This window comes from Pimephales promelas, chromosome 23 (genome assembly GCF_988280905.1).
Source record: "Pimephales promelas chromosome 23, fPimPro1.hap1.1, whole genome shotgun sequence".
Taxonomy (NCBI): domain Eukaryota; kingdom Metazoa; phylum Chordata; class Actinopteri; order Cypriniformes; family Leuciscidae; genus Pimephales; species Pimephales promelas.
The window spans coordinates 1,488,553-1,507,138 of record NC_142791.1 but is presented as its reverse complement, the minus strand read 5'-3'; the positions used below and the strand labels follow the sequence as shown (position 1 = coordinate 1,507,138).

At 38.6% G+C, this 18,586-nt stretch overlaps 1 protein-coding gene across 3 annotated transcripts in view; it reads right to left on the bottom strand.

The window, feature by feature from the left end:
- Positions 1–3,075: 3,075 nt before the first annotated feature.
- Positions 3,076–18,586, bottom strand: part of myo18aa (myosin XVIIIAa) — a 59,226-nt gene continuing 43,715 nt past the window's right edge. The window contains exons 28-41 of one of the 3 annotated variants that reach the window (XM_089126503.1): positions 17,734–17,857; positions 16,792–16,992; positions 16,432–16,542; positions 16,249–16,353; positions 16,030–16,176; positions 15,059–15,172; positions 13,628–13,744; positions 12,375–12,458; positions 12,064–12,201; positions 11,736–11,921; positions 10,812–10,951; positions 10,606–10,650; positions 8,885–9,007; positions 3,076–3,996 (exon numbers count right to left, since the gene is read on the bottom strand). In XM_089126503.1, the coding sequence (XP_088982629.1) occupies positions 3,861–3,996; positions 8,885–9,007; positions 10,606–10,650; positions 10,812–10,951; positions 11,736–11,921; positions 12,064–12,201; positions 12,375–12,458; positions 13,628–13,744; positions 15,059–15,172; positions 16,030–16,176; positions 16,249–16,353; positions 16,432–16,542; positions 16,792–16,992; positions 17,734–17,857 (1,771 nt within the window). In that variant the 3' untranslated portion in view covers positions 3,076–3,860. Of the gene's footprint in view, positions 3,997–6,630; positions 8,091–8,884; positions 9,008–10,605; positions 10,651–10,811; positions 10,952–11,735; positions 11,922–12,063; positions 12,202–12,374; positions 12,459–13,627; positions 13,745–15,058; positions 15,173–16,029; positions 16,177–16,248; positions 16,354–16,431; positions 16,543–16,791; positions 16,993–17,733; positions 17,858–18,586 lie in introns of those variants that run through there. The other 2 variants (XM_089126504.1, XM_089126502.1) reach the window with 2 other exon arrangements.

The window sequence follows — 18,586 nt, the reverse complement described above, 5'->3', positions numbered from 1 at the left end:
GTGCTGAAACAGTCTGGTAATCTATGGATGGATCATTTGTCTATTATATACCCAACAGTATTCATTCCATCTGCTCTGCTAATGAACTATATAATTAAATGGCTAATTAATTTGTGCTTTTAAGCAGTTTAAAGTTCTGAAACACATGTCTTTGGGGGGATCATAGTACATGAATAATAAAAATGGAGTGTTTTTAGTTAAGAATAATTATTTCACATATTGCAAATAGTTTATGTCTCCCATCCCTTCAGTTTTAAACAAAGAAAGCTGTTAAAAAACGATTAGCCTCTTTGTATCATGATTGCTGATGTTCCCACGTTCCTCTCATCGGTAACATCATCAGTCCACAGCACTTCAAATGGGGATCCAAACGGGAACTACACAGCAAGAAAATCAGCGCGTATTTATTGGGGGAATAATAAAGTAAATTCATATTGACTTTGTCTGACAATGGACACATTAAAAGACCATTATCTAAAGCGGAAGAAATCCATCCTCAACCCAGAGAGGGCTATGCTAATTAGCTTTGGGATTGCTGTGATCAGCAAAGAGCAACAGAGATGTGTTAAATCAAGGGATTCTAGTAGAAGTTTAAACTCGCTGAGACTCGGGAATTTTACATGTGATAATAAAATATCTATGAAACAATCCGGCATCTGTCAGAATAACATAATACTCATTATACAACAGGGATAGTTCACCCAAAAATGAAAGTTCTGTCATCATTTACTCACCCTGATGTTGTTGCAAACCTGCATGAGTTTATTTCTTCTGCTGAGTACAAAAGGAAGATATTTTGAAGAACGATTGTAACAACATTGACTTCCATAGAAATATATATTTTTTTACTATGAAAGTCAATGGTGCCAAACAACTGCTTGGTTCCACCAAAACGACGCATGCGCAAGAACTGCGTTCTTCTTCGACTACTTCTTGTTCAGTTCTCGCCCATACGTCGTTGAAATCTCTTGAAGTCTCGTCTCAGGCCTACAAGGAGTAGTCGAATAAAGTCGTTATTTTTGTTGTTTTTTCGCACAAAAAGTATTCTCGTCGCTCGATAAACTTATACTTGAGCCACTGTAGTCACATGGAATATTTTAACATTTTCTTCATTGACTTTCTGGGCCGTCAAGTTTCAATCCCTTAGGCAGCCTATGTAGCAGTGATCCACCTCTCAAATTTAATCAAAATTATCTTCATTTGTGGTCCGAACACGAACGAAGGTCTTACAGGGTTGGTACAGCATGGGGGCGAGTAATTAATGACTTATTTTCATTTTTGGGTGAACTAACCCTTTAATTCACGTCCTCCAACCTGATTGGCCTTTGTAGAACGGCATCTCTTTGATGTGGTTTGCTTGTCAAATTAAGAAACGAAGGTCTCGTTATATTGGAATTTAAAATATGCATTATTTTACAGTTACTAAAAATGAAAATAAAAAGTTTAGGAAGAATTTCAAAAACCTAGCAAAATCAAACCAAACCGTTGGCCAACATTTCACTTAGTTAGAATAAAGCATGCAAAACAAATCATACATCAGGCCTCTACTGACAGATAAGCTTTTTTCAGATATAACATTTATTTAATACTCAACAAGAGACAAAGCAGGGGAGGATTTTTACACCGTAGTGTCCTGCAGGTTTAACTTTCCCACTGAAGAGCATCATATATCAGTGAACAGGTATCAGATACTGTGAACGAGCCCAAACACAAAGCAGTGGGAAATCCCAGCATGCTCTCCTGCTCGTTCCCACAGCGCTGTTTATCTAAGGGCCCCCCGGAGACTCCTGGGATTAAATGCTATTCTTGTGCGTTCATTCTACTCTGCTAGACAGATGTTCTTCGGAAACCTCGGAAAATAAGCCTTTTATTAATAAAAAATAGTATAATGGTGATTGAGGATAACTTTATATGAATTAAAAATTATGTCCAATTTTACACAGAGACACACGTTTGTTTCACTATAAATGAGGAAATTGTATAGACTTCTATTAATTTTATATCAGGTTAATGATAGCCTATTTTATATCACCTAAACACAACCCTCACAGAAACATGTGCAAAACACTAGATTTAAATCAAAACATGTTTTTTTGCTGATTTATAAGGCCACTAGGCCACACACAATGAAAATAACATGTTCACGCAATTATTAGTCCCATTATACTTTCTGTATATGCCACGATTTTAAACTTTATATTTAAAAGACCTTAATGTTTCAGGCAGTTTTTGATTAGCTTTCTATAGGAATTTTGGATGGGCTTAAATCAAGGAAATGTAACATACCTTGAACAGATGCTTATAAAGTACACAACATGGATACTGCGGCTGCCACCTTGAGCAGCCAAATCTGAGCCTTAACTGACACGTGACTGATCAATCATAAGGAAACCCCCTCCAAATTAAGAGCCCTCCAAAAACTGTATGACTGATATCATATATATCCATTATAAAGGCTAGATGTCTCACGTTGGGGTCTCTATCATCATCACCGGCGGCCATCTTGTCACAGGCAAGCTTTCTGTCGGGCTCTACCTGATGTAGCAAAAGTGATCAGCACGAACACAAATACTCTTATCTCGTTGAAATCTTGAAAATTTACGAACGGTTTTGATACACTTATCATTTAACTTATACACTTAGCATTATCCATAGTGTGCAGTGTCATAACTACATCTCTGACGTTTATATCAAAACAAACCGTTCGAAAATCGTTAGAAAATTGTTCATGTTATGGTTATTTAAAAAGTACATGCACCATTAAAACACAATGTTACGAGTGAGCGAGCTGACTGTGGCAAGATGGCCGCCAGGTGCGGACGTCGACCTCCATTGGCCAGCAGCGCGGACGAGACATCTAGCCTTTATTATGGATATCTATGAATAATGAATACAGTATAATATATTATTATATCTCAGTCTCAGCTGACATGCCAACAGTCTGTTGCATATTACACAACAAACGGAAAGAACTGGCTGAATCATCCATATTGTACTTCCTACTTAAAGGCTGAATCTGTACCCTACTGACACTCTTTAGTCTTATCTGTCAGAAATCAAGTTCACAGCCATGGAAATGGATCAACATCTTTTATTTACAATAAAACGAATGCAAAACTCTTTCTTGCATATATATTGCTCTTATATATAATTTTACTGCATAAGCCACTGCTTACTCCATAGACAAAGAGTCTCGTTTGCGTGAATTTTCATAATAAAAGTCCTATTTAATGCATAGAAAAACGGGAGGACACAAACACACACACTTACACACCACACATGCACACACCACACATACCCAACATTAGTTAAATTATTAGACTCCCATTAATAATAAATTTTGGCTGAGTTAAATTATATACTACTAAATTATTATATTAACTTAAGGGGTATAAATGTAATTTAAGGCCCAAACATGATAAAGAGAAAGAGAAAGATAAACACCCTATTTCATTAACTGCAAACTACAGTAACAGTTCACTCAAGCAAACTCAAGGCAAAATATGTCACGAAGCAGTCCCGGTCCTGGCGCCCTGCACATTTTGAGGATCTCCTTTGTCTGACACACTCATTTCAGATGAGCTGATGATCTGAATCAGGTGTATTTGATAAGGGAGACAGTGCCAGGACCAGGGTTGAGAAGCACTGCTCTAACCATTTAAAATAAAATTACACATTGCATAAAGATTCTCATTCCTTTTCACAATATCCTACTTCATTTTCTTTGAGTGGTTGTTGACAGAGATGTGAGATCTAAATAAATATATGTGCCACACAGCTGCAGAGAAAATACTGTACGAAGTGAGTTTGTACTAGCGTAGATGAGAGGTAAACAGAGGCATTTGTTTGTCAGATGAGATCTACGCAGCGCTTTCTGAAGGTTGGCTGTCACCATTGCTGTCTTTAAGGTTAGATCTTCCAGTTTGTGTAGTGTCTGTCTCTGGTCCAGTGTCGTCTTCGTCGTGTTGCACTGAGTGCGGTCTGTAGAACGGGGGGCTGGAGTGAAAAAAGACAAACAGGAAATAAGCAGAAGATAAAGAGAACGTTACAGCCACACACTCAATTTGTGAGAGGTCAAATGTGCTCAATGCCATGCACAGATCGATAGTAGGTCAAAGGTCATGCCCCTGACTGCATTTGCAGTAGTGCCCAAAATATCACTCCGTTTGCAATAAGTTTAAACTCTTGCAAAATCTCTAAAACTTGGTGTACTTTAATTGTGGCTTGTTACGTTTTCCTGGAACATCTTTTGTTGGTTCTGGAACTAAGTACCTAACACACCCCTAACCATTACCCCTGAAATTAAATGGTTGATAAGGTTCTGCAAGCTCCAAAATTAATTTCTAAGTCTAACTTACCGTAAAGATCTGATTGATAGGATGTTGTTCCAGAACCAACAAGGAAAATGTCCTACTTGGTGAAATCAAAACAAGCATCCTTGTGTTGTGTTAGTACTCTACTGTATGTGGGAACAAGTTGAATCACTGTTCTAACCCCAAACCATGCTTAAGCTTCAATGACAGGGCATGCTTTTCCATCCAGCGTCTCAAATCGAGATCATTAGATTTCATTTCTTGACAGAGCTTATTAAAATTGTAACACTGTTTAGAGTAGAGCCCGACCGATATTGATACCGATACCGATATTAGGGAGTAAAAAAAGCCCAATATATCGGCCGATATTATTTATGTGTATATTATAGGGCTGTCAAATGATTAATCGTGATTAATCGCATCCAAAATAAAAGTTTTTGTTTACATGATATATGTGGGTGCACTGTGTATAATTATTTTATATATATAAATACACACACATGCTTGTATTTATTTGAGAAATATTTCCATGTATATAATTTATATTATATATAAATATAAATAGTTTATATATAAATAATAATTTTTTTCTAAAATATAAATGCATGTGTGTGTGTATTTATATACATACAAAATAATTAAACACAGCGCACCCACATATATCATGTAAACAAAAACTTTTATTTTGGATGTGATTAATCGTGATTAATCATTTGACAGCCCTAATATATTATAGTATTCATGTCTATATTATACAGTAGTACAGTGCCAGTCACTTTTCCATTCGTGTGTACAAACCTTTGACTGGTACTGTATATAGAATACAGTATACATAAACAGAACATATAGGCGCGGGGTGAATGATAGAATGAGAATGATATACATTTGAGCTGTAACCAAACTAGTTTGCATTGCATAATCTTTACTAATGACGTTAAATGGATACTCCACTTTTTTTTTGAGAAATAGGCTCATTTTACAACTCCCTCAGAGTTAAACAGTTGCCATTTTTGAATCCATTCAGCCGATTTTCTGATATTTCGAAGAATATCAGTCATAGACATATACACTAGACGTCAACTTGGGTTTCTAAGCATGCATCAAAACCATCTTGGAACAGGGGTCTTGTCATATAACGCTGCTATCTCTGCCTTTACTTCGAATTCATTGAAGGTGGCGGACTTTTGTGCAGCATATGATGTTCACAGTAGTGTTGTCAAAAAATATAGATATTTCGATAAATATCGTTACTGAAATATCTAAACGAGACCAAAACTAATTTCCTAAAGTAAAATTTCCTAAATTCTAGCCGAGCGGTCACTTTTCTCTCCAAAGGCGCGTTGACAAACACCACACGTGACGCACTCGTCTCATTCACGCGGGTTAAATAGCAAAAGTGAAGTTAATGTCGGAGAATAGCGCGAACACGCATTTAAAACACACCGTGAGCAGGCATCTTGGAGAATGGTGCGGACACGCGCTACACCAGCCCATTCTCACCCCCAAGGCGTCACCTAACTGACATTTGACCATGCTTCAATATCTGACGCTTTAGGCGCCCTTTAGCGTCAGTTAGATGACGCCGTAGGATCGCCTCATCGTCGCCTAAAAGGCCGCCTAAAACGTCAAATATTGAAGCATGGTCAAAGGTGACGCCTTGGGTGAGAATGCGTTGGACACGCATTTAAAACACATCGCGAGCAGGCATCTTGGAGAATGGCGCGGACACACGCTACACACCGCGAGCAGGCATCTCAGAGAATAGCGCGGACTCGCGCTGCACACCGCGAGCGAGCAAGTCGGAGAATAGCGCGGACACGCATTTAAAACACACCGCGAGCAGGCATGTCGCACCCTTAATATTGTGGCTTTTTTTTTCTCTATGGTATCGAAAATAGTATTGAATATCGATATTTTTCAAGGTATCGTATCGAAGTTAGAAATTCTAGTATCGTGACAACACTAGTTCACGGATGAAATCTGAACTAGGAGGAATGTTTTAAAAAAAATTACAATCAATGATAAATACATGTCTGACTGTTGGAACAAACCAAAAAAAAAAAAAAAAAAAAACGAGAAAAATCCCATTCATGATGATTTATGGTGATTTTATTTTCGTTAGACCTGTGTCTACATTGACGATGATGCATTAAAGTGGAGGGGCTCCCCTGTTTCAAGATGGCGGCTTCGTTCCAATGACTGCCGTAGCCAAGGTGACGTCTAGTGTATATGTCTATGAATATCAGACAGTTTCTGGTCCCATTGACTTCCATAGTAGGGTCCAGAAACTGTCTGGTGACTGATAATTTTCTAAATATCATAAAATCAGCTGAATTGCTAAATGGCAGACCAATAAATCGGGTGGGCTCTAGTTTAGAGTTTAACACACTGCAGAACACATCATGCGTTAGGAGCTTCTTGAGAACATCAAATCTTTGACTGGCCCATCCAGAGTCACCTAATAATGATCCTTATTCACTGTCAGGCTTGTAGAGATACTTCATAACCAGGCTGTCCATCTTCTTCTTCTGTTTCTTCACTTCTTTTTTGCTGGAGGGCCGCTCTTCATCACTGTCCGGACAAGTTTTCTTACCCGGGGTTCTTTTAACGCTGTTCGAGCTGCGATACGAAACGGTCGATGCAGAGCCTGAAGACTCCGACTCTGATTCGGAAGATCCAGATTCTTTCTTCCTTGAGTTTCTGGAACCTCTCTTTCTGGAACGCCGCCGAGTGCGATCCTCATTGGAGGAGCTGTCGGACTCGGAACGCCGGCTCTTCTTCTTGTTCTTTTTCCTGCCGCTCTTGGAGCTTAATGAACTCAACGAACGTCCAGAATCTACAGCAGAACCTCTAAAACTCGACCCTTCATCGTCCTTCCTTTGTTCTTCCTCTCCTGCACCACCGCCTTTCCCCTCTTCATCTGAGTCTTCTAAGCTACGACGTTTGAATTTGATTGGCTTGAAGCTCAGGACTTCATTAATAGCTTTTTCTAACTCGGGGTCCAGGTAGTTGCGGTGGCTCACAGGTTTAACATCCGAGGTGTCCAGCGGGTTCTCAGAGGAGCGTAGTTGGGCAGGAGTGGACAAACTACGGCCCGGTGAGCGTGGACTGTATGCGGCCACACTCACAGAGTCAATATCCTCATCCTCATCGACATCGTCATTATTCAAACGAACTCCGAACTCGCTAAGTCGAGTGCTGCGAGCCAGGGAGATTCGAGAGCCGACGCTGGTGCTCCCAGGACTGCGACTTCTAGATCGTATGGCGCTCGTTGACCCGTAATCGCTGCGGCTGTCATCCACCCAAGATGTACTACGTCTAAAACTGAAGCTGCTCACACCAGACCGAGCATCATCATCATCATCATCATCATCATTGTGGCGGGTGGAAGCTCGGCTTGGGGCCACTGAGGACACCATGGACTCCTTGTCAAATTCTGGACTGCTCTTGGTCCATCGACGGTCTAGGCCTTTCCTGGCCCTGCTGGCAGCCTCGGAGTAAGCCTGGGAGATCACTGAACCCCGGTCATCCAGGTCATCGCCAGTCTGAGGCCTGTCGACGGGTTTGCTTTTAGCTTTGCGTAACGACAACCGGTCAGGCACGTCCGGCTGCTCCCGAAGGGCGCTGAAGAGGGAACTCTCATCCTTCTGATGGGAGCGTTTCCTATAGCTGAGCGAGCTCATCACAGACACCGAACGGCTCTCGTCCGACTCTTTTCTTACTTCCTCCTTCCCCTCTTTTATATCTTTCACATCAGCGTTAGCGGCATTGGGGTGTCTGAGACCAACAGAAAACACATTAAAAGCGGCAGAATTGCGGATGATCAATGAATGAAACAGGATGATATACCCGTGACAGAGATAAACATGAATTCAAAGAATGAAAGGGGTATATTTGACACTAATCCTTTTAATTTGACTCCTTGGGTTAAACTCCTAATGGCAGTTACGTAACAGTTCACTAATAATGGAGCAGAACAGTAACAGCAGCTCCTGGTGAGACAATCATGAATCCGAGATCATCGAATGCGGTCTTGAACTTATTAGCTCTTCCCACAGATGGAGAGGTCGTATGGTAAACCCCATCAGTAGCACCCCCAATGCTCTTATCCTGTAAAAAAGACTGTTCAATCTGTTCAGAAAACTTCGAGGCAGGGATTATTCTAGTCATAAAACGAACAAACATGATAACGTAACACTTTATTACAAAGTTACACGTTGTGGTGTTACGTGCAACTAATCCTAAACCAAACCTTAAAGCTACAATAGCTAAGATTTTATGCCGCTAGAGGGCGCTACATTCAAAACAACAACGACGGCTTTGCTTGACGACGCCGTGGAGGAACGCGGAATGATGGGAACTGTTGTTTTCAACTCCACCGTGGATAAATCAGTCAGACGGGAATCGAAAATTAGTTGTCATGGATGAGGTAAAGTTCGTATTCATCAAATCTAAACAAACTTGTCACTAGTTCCCCAACACCATTAAATGTAGTTTCATTTATCCAACTCTGAAGCCTCATAAAAGGATCTAAAGCCTTGAAATGAAACTAAAGGGGTTTGCATACTGACCTGGTGGTTTTCTGTGTGCCCTCATCCGTGAGCGTCTTAGTGGATCCTTTGCTTTTGGAGAGCAATGACTTCACCCCATCCACGCGGTCCTCCACCTCAGAGTCCATATCTGATTCATCTCCACTGATAACAAGAGAAGCTCTCAGTCAGATATAAAGGTCAATTTCGGCCGGTCAAGATAAGGTTATGATACTTCAGTTAGTTGTTAGTGCCACAGCAAGTGGTTTCAAAGAAGAGGATTTCAATTCAATCTCTATTTTTTCAACGAAACGAGCGGTTTGTGTGAGAAAACGAACAGTATTTATATCGTTTTACCTCTTGTAACTACAGACCGCACCCTCAGATCACTTGGACGTGGCTGTGGTTACAAGAGGTAAAACGATATAAATACTGTTCGTTTTCTCACACAAACCGCTCGTTTCGTGTCTTAGGCCATCAATGTGTACTTACATTTACGAGTCATTAAATCATGTTTAATTTGCGCATGCTCTGTGCATGCTCTTTGAGGTGGTGACCATAGACCTCCATTATTTGACTGACAGAAAAGAACAGTTTGACCTAAAAATATCAAAATTGAAACCACTGTGTAAACAGACACCTACATTTTGGATGGTAAGCTAAAACAAACCAAAATCACCCAGTGCAGTTTCTCAAACAGTTTCTCTGTGCATGCTCTTTGAGGTGGTGACCATAGACCTCCATTATATGACTGACAGACAAGAACGGTTTGACCTAAAAATATCAAAACTGAAACTACTGCGGAAACAAAGACACCTATATCTCGGATGACCTTGAGGTAAGATAAAACATACCAAAAATTAATTTCAAAGTGAACTATCCCTTTAAGAATATACACTAAATATGTTTAAAAATTGCACAAACTCACAATCAGGGACGTCATGAGTGCGTTGGATTTAGACTGCAGCTGTTTGTGGAGAATTTCAACTTACCGTCACGCACAATTTAAAGCTTAAGCACACACACAGCTCACATTCTGATGCTAATCGACTGTGACAATCTGCTTCTTTTGGTTGCATATTGCAGTTCCACCCAATTACAGCAAATCAACCGAATGCAGTGGATTCCCCCCTTCCCAAATCCATGCAGTTACACCAACACACATAAACACAGTCACAATGTGCTAAACACAGTTAAGTAGCAAGATGCACAAGGAATTCATAGAGCACCTGGGAAACTATGCTGAATCATAATTCGCTCAGGGAGTGGAAACTTCGAAATGCATTCATTTAGTTTCTTTATTTTTAAGTATCTATTGACAAATTACCAATTTCCCTGACTTTTTAATGCCATTTCCATGAATTGGATAAAAAAAATTCAATATTTTTGTAAAGATTAATTTTCATTAAAAAAAAATTGAAATTCTAAATAAATTTAGAAATCCCAATTTTTAAATATATATTGATATTTCCATTGGTTTTCCATGACTCAGAGGGCTCCGATGAAAAGATGGCTGGTGTTATGAGTAAATAAATAATGAGTGTTAAACATGCTTATGAAGACAAGAAAATGCTGCTGTATTATCAAATGACTTATTGAACTATTGAATCCATTTCAGCTAAAAAATAATATATGTAAGACTTCATATGGTTTGTTGTACCCTGGATTAATACAACGACATTTTCCACATGCTTTTACAATGAATATAATTACAAACTCAAACCAACGACAGATGAGAAACATAGACCGTTTAGTATCCTCACGTTTTGTTCTTTCTCTTTTGATACTTTGTCACCATGTCTTGTAAACTTCCACAAAAAAAAGGGGGGAAAAGAGGAAAATAGTGTTGATCCATTAAAATACAATTGGAGACAGAAAACCAAAGAAGAACTGAAAAAGGTTGTGGTCATCCTGATCAACTTCAGAGAAATGTTGCCATGGGAACATGTCAGGAGACTAATCTTCATACCTGTTGATGAGGTCGTCATCATCATCCGTCTCCATTTCATCTTCCATAGCGGCCTGCAGGTCCCCAATCCGCTTAAAGGCCAACTTCAGATCTGCTTGTAAGCTCTGATTGGCTGCTTCCAGACTTTCAATATCCAATTCCTGTTAAAGGTCCAACCAATCAGAGTTATGAAAAATGACCGCGGCCTTTGGCCTTACAACAAATGTCACAGTTCAAGGAGTAGTTCACTTTTAAAAACATTTTTGCTGATAATTTACTCACCTCCATGTCATCCAAGATGTCCATGTCTTTCTTTCTTCAGTCGAAAAGAAATTAAGGTTTTTGATGAAAACATTCCAGCATTTTTCTCCATATAATGGACTTCTGTGTGACTCTCCTGTTCGAACTCATTCATCAAAATGAACAAATCTTTTCCCGAGTCATTTCGTTCATTTCGTTCGTTGAATGAACCAAATGACACGAAAAAAGATTCGTTCATTTTGATGAACGAGTTTGAACAGGAGAGTCATGAACGCACATCACAGAACGACCGTTTGAGCCTATAAAACTTAAACTTTTTAAATTGCCGCTCATTTCGCTTGATAAGACCCTTATTCATCGTCTGGAATCGTTTAAAGCCCTTTGAAGCTGCTCTGAAACTCTCATTCGGACCTTGAACCGTTTGGACCCCATTGAAGTCCATTATATGAAGAAAAATCCTGGAATGTTTTCATTAAAAACCTTCATTTCTTTTCGACTGAAGAAAGAAAGACGTGGACATCTTGGATTATATGGGGGTGAGTAAATTATCAGCAAAAGTTTTTTTTTAAAGTGAACTACTCCTTTAAGCCATGGTTACTATACAGTAGCATTATGTGGCCGTTTCTCTTGATAATAGTTGCTATAGTGATACTAAGGCAATCTCCATCCAGCTCTGGAACTCACCAGCTCATGTTTTTTGCGGCTGGCTTCGGTTTCTTTCTTAGACAGTTCAGTCATCTCCTCCTTTATGTCGCGGATCTGCCGCTGCATGCGCTTGTTCTGATCCTTCTCCCGGTTTTCGCTGGTAACACGCTGGTCTCGTTCCTCGGTCATCTTCTCAAGATTCTCCTTCAGCCGCGTCACAAGAGACTGGAGGTCGAACATGGACGATAAGAGCTCATTAGACGTTGTTTTAGCTCCCAATTCACTAAGAAAATGAATGAACTAAAACTAAAGGAAACTGACTAGACCCTACAGTCCTGGTTCAGTGTCTTGCTATGAGTCGACTCACCTCCAGACGTTTAGTCTGGGTCCTCTCATATTCTAGTTTGGTCTCCAGTTCACGGATTTTGGCTTCCTGGCGGCTGACCAGAGATTTCTCCACCATCGACTGTTCCTGAAACTCAAGCTGTGACTGCAGGGACTGAAGCTGCCGAGGAGAATAAACACACACACATTCAAGACCACAAGCGACAGACCCACCGCAGTTCTCTAATCAATCAATATCCACCGTATACTGAAAGAAATGGTAAATGAGGGGATCGGGGTCGACTGTGCTGAGAGCGTCTGCTTTTTTAGCGTATTTGAGGATTTCTTTGGTACCTTATCCTGGATCTCTTGTTTGTCCTTCATGGCCTCCTCCACCTGGGTTTGCAGGTCACTGATTTGTGCCAGATCTCTTGTAGTCTAAACACACACACACATATGTAACTATAAGAGTTAACTTTAATTTTTTATCTGTGCTATAGCATGTTTTTAATGGCTGATATAATATATATCTGATATATATATATCTGTCTGTCGCGTTCTCCAAGGTTGCATTTATTTGATCAAAAATACTGTAAAAAACGTGATATTGTGAAATATTAATACAATCTAAAGTAACTGTTTTCTATATTTGAATATTGTCATTTATTCCTGTGAATTTTCAGCATCATTACTCCATTTAGTCTTTGGTGTTTCTTGAGGATCAAATCAGAGTATGAGAGATGCTGATTTAATGTGGATTTTTGTGGAAACCGTGATGTACATTTTTTCGGGATTCTTTGATGACAGAAAGTTGATTTGACACTTGATCTCACAAATATTTTACTGTCATGTTAGATCAATTTAATGCAACCTTGCTGAATAAAAGTTATATATATATATATTAGGGGTGTAACGATACCCTCATGACACGATTCGATACTGAACTCACGATACGATATTATTGCGATACTCCAAGATTTATGATAAAAGGTTAACAAAAAATGTGCTGTTGATTAAAATGCTAAATTTGATATTACATTGTAGGTTTAAATGAATTGGTGCTTGTAACCCAAGGACAATGGTGACACCATAATAACAATATTTATGATTCTGAAGCTGAAAATACTGAATTATTTAAGATAAATATGCTTGCACGCTTTCACTGACTAGATATATTTAAAATTCACTGACTAGATATATTTAAAAGACTTTTGGCATTATCAGGAATATTCCCACAAATGTTCCCCCATTGCATTATTATAAAACTGCTGGGTTGTTTTAGCCCAACTTTGGGTCAAATATGGACAAACTACATTTTTAATTACATTTTTTAACCCAATGTTTGGGTTTGTCCATATTTGATCCAAAATTGGGTTAAAACAACCCAGCATTTTTAGAGTGTGCATTATAATCAACATTATATATAATAGTAGTTTAATGTATTACTGACACTAAAACTCTGAAAACTTGAATTTTTTTTCCTCACACACTAATTTTTATTTTGGGGGGGGACTATCCACGATACATATTTTTGTATTTTTGTATTGCGATATATTGTGGCATGATATATTGTTACAACCCTAATATATATATATATATGAGGTCACCTGAGCCACTGCAGATTTGTGCTTCTTCATGAGTTCGTTCATGTCCTCCTGATCCTCCTCAAAGCGAGACTGCAGGTCATTCTTCTCTCTCTGCAAACGACTTATCTGCTCCTCCAACTGAGTTAGACAGAACAGACAGGGTTGGATGAGTACCTTAAATAGTTTATTCACAGCTTTTCAAGGATGAGGAAACACATCCTCTCTCCATGTTGACAGCTTCTACCATGTGACAGATAAATACTGCACCAGAATACAGTTTGACTGGATGCACAGCGTTTGACATCAACAAACAAATTATGTTTTTCCATTCCTTTTAAAAGTTACAAAACGTATTTATGTAGCATTTTATTGTTTGTTTTCCCTGCTCTCTGTGACCCTTTTAGAGGAGAATGATCTTTTTGACCAAAAAAAACCCCATTCATTTTAATAACAGAAGAACACTTCTCGAAATAAAATCACACAGCACTGCAACGCTTTAACAACTACTGTATGCTTCTGCCATTTTAGAGTAAGACTAAAACACTGTCATTACACGCAGTAATTGCATATTTCTGGTTAAGCCAGAGACGAGGAGATTATACCCTTAAACTCTCCTATTTGACATCAACTCTTCTTCATAAGAAATAAATCAACCAACCGCAAGCGAGCCATTTCATTCTGACCGAGTAACATGTTTTTGTGTTCTTGAAAGAGCTTGAGAGTGATGAGAGAGAAAGAGTAATCAGAAAAGAGTAAAGCTGCACTGATTTTCTTTTTCTGTCCTCAGCGAGGTGAAATGTGAAGTGACAAAATCACAGCCAATCAGAACATATTTGATGTTTAAAAATCCATGTGGAGCTTTTGGGTTTTGGATCGATGAGATTTTACAGTGGGCGGGGCCAGAGAGCGAGACACTGCAGGAATACAAACCAAGCTACTGTAAAATGTGCAAAGACTCAAATTAACATGGAGGAGACGGGATTTAACGCTTTATCATGCGGACATCGTGAGTTTTAAAGCTTAAACTCGAAATGTTGTTTCCATCAGAATTTGACGATTTAAAGTCATGTAGTGTGAACGACACTGTAAGAAATATTGTTGATTTAACTTAAAAAAGTAAGTAACTTGGTTGCCTTAAAATTTTAAGTTGATTGAACTGGAAAAAGTGAGTTAATACAACGAAGGAGATTAATTTAATCATCAGAAACTCAAAATAATAAGTTATCTCAACTAAATAAATTATTTAAGTTGATTTGACAAAAGAAAAAAAGAAAAAAATGTTGTGATAACAAATCTTGAAAATATATTTTTTACAGTGTAGGCTTAAATGACATACCAAAATCAAACAATCATTCTTTACTGTGTGATTAAACAAACATACGATTAAATGCTGAAATCTTGTCTTGTTTATGAGCAAGGAACTGTTTCCAAGTCAAACAGAATTCAACTCACAGACATCTTGGCTTTGGAGATGTCATCCATCTGGATATGAAGGTCTTCAATTTCCAGCTCCATGGACTTGCGCGCTTTAACTGCGGCTGCGCAGGCAAACTCGGACTCCTCCAACTAAACCAGACACAACAGAAACACTCATTCGCTCACATTAAGAAATTAATCCTAGTTAGAGCCCGACCGATAAAGGATTTTGAAGGCCGATACGATACAAATATTTTTGGGTTTTAAAATCCGATATCCCGATATATCGGCCGATATTTTATTTATTTATTTGAAACTGGACATGATAGTCACAAATGTTGTCCTGCTTATTTGAGTTGAGAGAACTGATGGGGATGTTCTTTTAATTGTTATTCAAGCAATGTATGTCTCATGACCAACTCAACGAGTGTAGAGTGCCCTCTGGTGGAAAAACTATACAACTCCAACACTCGTGACATGGTTCAAGCGTGTTTCGTCCGTTTTTATTTTATTTTTGAAATATTCATTTATCGGCCATTATAACTGCCGATACCGATAGTTTGGAAAATGCCTAATATATATATATATATATATATATATATATATATATATGCTTTAATGAAGACAGAGTTTGGAAAAACTGCTTTTATTTATAGCACATCAGCTGCTTGGAATGAGATCCAAAGTTCACTGAAACTTGATGAACTTATTTCAATAAATGAGTTCAAGTTACATTTAAACAAATTACTCAAATCTGTCTGCACTTGCTCTTAACGTTTAATCTTGTTTTATTTTTGCATATGTGTGTGTTGTGTAATCAGTTTTATGTAGTTATGTATATTGTGTGCTGCTATTTTGGCCAGGGCTCACTTGTAAATGAGATATTTATCTCTAGTTAAATAAAGGTTTAATAAAAAATAATAAAAAAATATCGGCCGATAATATCGGTCTGGCTCTAGTCCTAGTTGATCAATCAATTCAGTGACGGACATAAATTGTGATTGTACCTTATTTTTGAGTGCGGCGATCTCTCTCTTACTAGGCACGTTAGTCTTCAGGTGGTCCAGCATAATCTGAGCATCGGCTAGGAGAACTTTTGTGCGCTTCAGGTCCTTCCGGAGACGTTTCTCTGTCTCTACATCCTTCTGGCCAACCTGTTATATGGTGCAATACTGTGTTATGGTTTGTTGAGTGTATTGTATGCAGTATTTGTGTTGTGTTAGCACCTGTTCCTGTGCAGTCATCAGTTTGGATTCCAAGTCTCTCTTTTCTCTCAGAACTCTCTGTTTATCGTCATATTCCTCCTCTAACTGCACTTCCATCTGCTTCAGCTGCACACACACATTGCAAAAGAGCCATTAGGAAACATGGAGGTCTGAAATTGTCAGGGCTATGTTTCGTGTGTTCACCTTCTTACTGCAGGACAGTCTGATCTCCTCCACCTCCTCATCTTTACTGTCAAGCTCTTTAGAGTGTGTTTGTTTCAATCTCTCCATCTCCATTTCCAAACGAAGTTTAGCCTAAATCACACACACACACACACACACAGATTACGTGAGGTTAACTTGATATTATCCTCTGCAAAGCTGCTTCGATGTGCAATTTTCCAAGCTGGAAGTCGTGTTTAAGACGTATGGTTGGACGTATTATTAATAGTTTACTTTATTTTATCTTTATTTCAATTGACGAAAATTATTTTAATAGTTTTTGTTTTAACTAACAATAACAACTCGCTATCTGGCGTTTAATCAGCCATTTTTAGCTTGTACCTGCTCCAGCATCTGAATGGTTCCAGCCTGTTCATCAAGCTCCTCCTCTTGATCTTTGACCTTTGCTTCAAGGTCACGCAGTTGCTTCTTAACCTTTGCAAGTGAGGCCTCCTCTTTGGACTCCTGAGAGGAGAAATCCTGGAGCTCGGATTCCAGCTGCTCGACCTTCACGCTGACCGTACACAGCTCTGTGTCCTTCTCCTATATTTTACAATTATACACATTAGCTGATGCTTTTATCCAAAGTATTACAGAAATCTGAAGTTAAAGGGATAGTTCACTTTGAAATTAATTTTTGGTATGTTTTATCTTACCTCAAGGGCATCCAAGATGTAGGCGTCTTTGTTTACTCAATATTTTCAATTTTGATATTTTTAGGTCAAACCGTTCATGTCTGTTAGTCATATAATGGAGGTCTATGGTCACCACCTCAAAGAGCATGCACAGAGAAGTCCAAATTAAACATGATTTAATGACTCGTAAATGTAAGTACACATTAATGGCCTAAGACACGAAACGAGCGGTTTGTGTGAGAAAACGAACAGTATTTATATTGTTTTTGCCTCGCGCTTGCGCAGACCGAAGCGCCCGCGCCCTCAGATCACTTAGTTGTGGCTGTGGTAACAAGAGGTAAAAACGATATTAATACTGTTCGTTTTCTCACACAAACCGCTCGTTTCGTGTCTAAGGCAATCAATGTGTACTTACATTTACATTAAATCATGTTTAATTTGGACTTCTCTGTGCATGCTCTTTGAGGTGGTGACCATAGACCTCCATTATATGACTGACAGACAAGAACGGTTTGACCTAAAAATATCAAAATTGAAACTACTGTGGAAACAAAGACAGCTACATCTTGGATGCCCTTGAGGTAAGATAAAACACACCAGAAATTAATTTCAAAGTGAACTATCCCTTTAAGGACACGAGAGACCTCACCTCTAGCTGTTGTCTGATTGTGAACATCTCGGCCGCCAGCATATCTCTGTCTCGGGCCAGTTTCTCCCGCTGGTTCCTCTCCTTCTGTAGTTCTTCTTGAGCCTGGTTCTTCTCCACATCAAACCTGCCAGAAAATTCAGAAGATAAACAAGCATTGAGCAAAGTAATTTCAACCACAGTATGACGGGAAAAAACATAATAGTCTGCTTATATCTCCAATGGGCGTAAACTATCAAAGAGATTCAGCCAGGAGGAACCAGAGCAAACATTTGCTCTTCTGCTCTTTGCTGCTAAATCTTGTGGATTTTTAGATTTGGGTAATCTGATCTTCTTTTTCCATCTCCAATTCTACAAATTCTGAGCAAAATCAGGTCTATTCACTCATAAAATGTCATACATGTTAATGTTTAGTTCCAGCTCTAAGTCTGACCTGCTAAGCTTTAGTTATGTCAATGTCAATGTCATCTTTATTTGTATAGCACTATTAAAACAACACAAGTTGACCAATGTGCTTTACATTCTCGCTATATAGAAACATACAACAATAGTAATAGAATAAAAAAAATAGAAATAGAATAAAAATAAAAACACTGATGTTGCTCATACATTTGTTATGAGCAACATCAGCCAAGTACTAAACAAAAGTTAGCAAATAGCTTAAACAACTACAACAAACAAACGACAGGGATCAGATAACAAAAAACAACAGCTTTAAACAAAGCAACAAACAAAAGAGTGATTAAACAAACTGCTTAAACAATTAAATAACAAACAAAAGACATTAAGCCAACCGCAAATGATGAGCTTTAACTAAACAACAAACAAAAGAAAGAAATCAGACGGTAAATTAAAT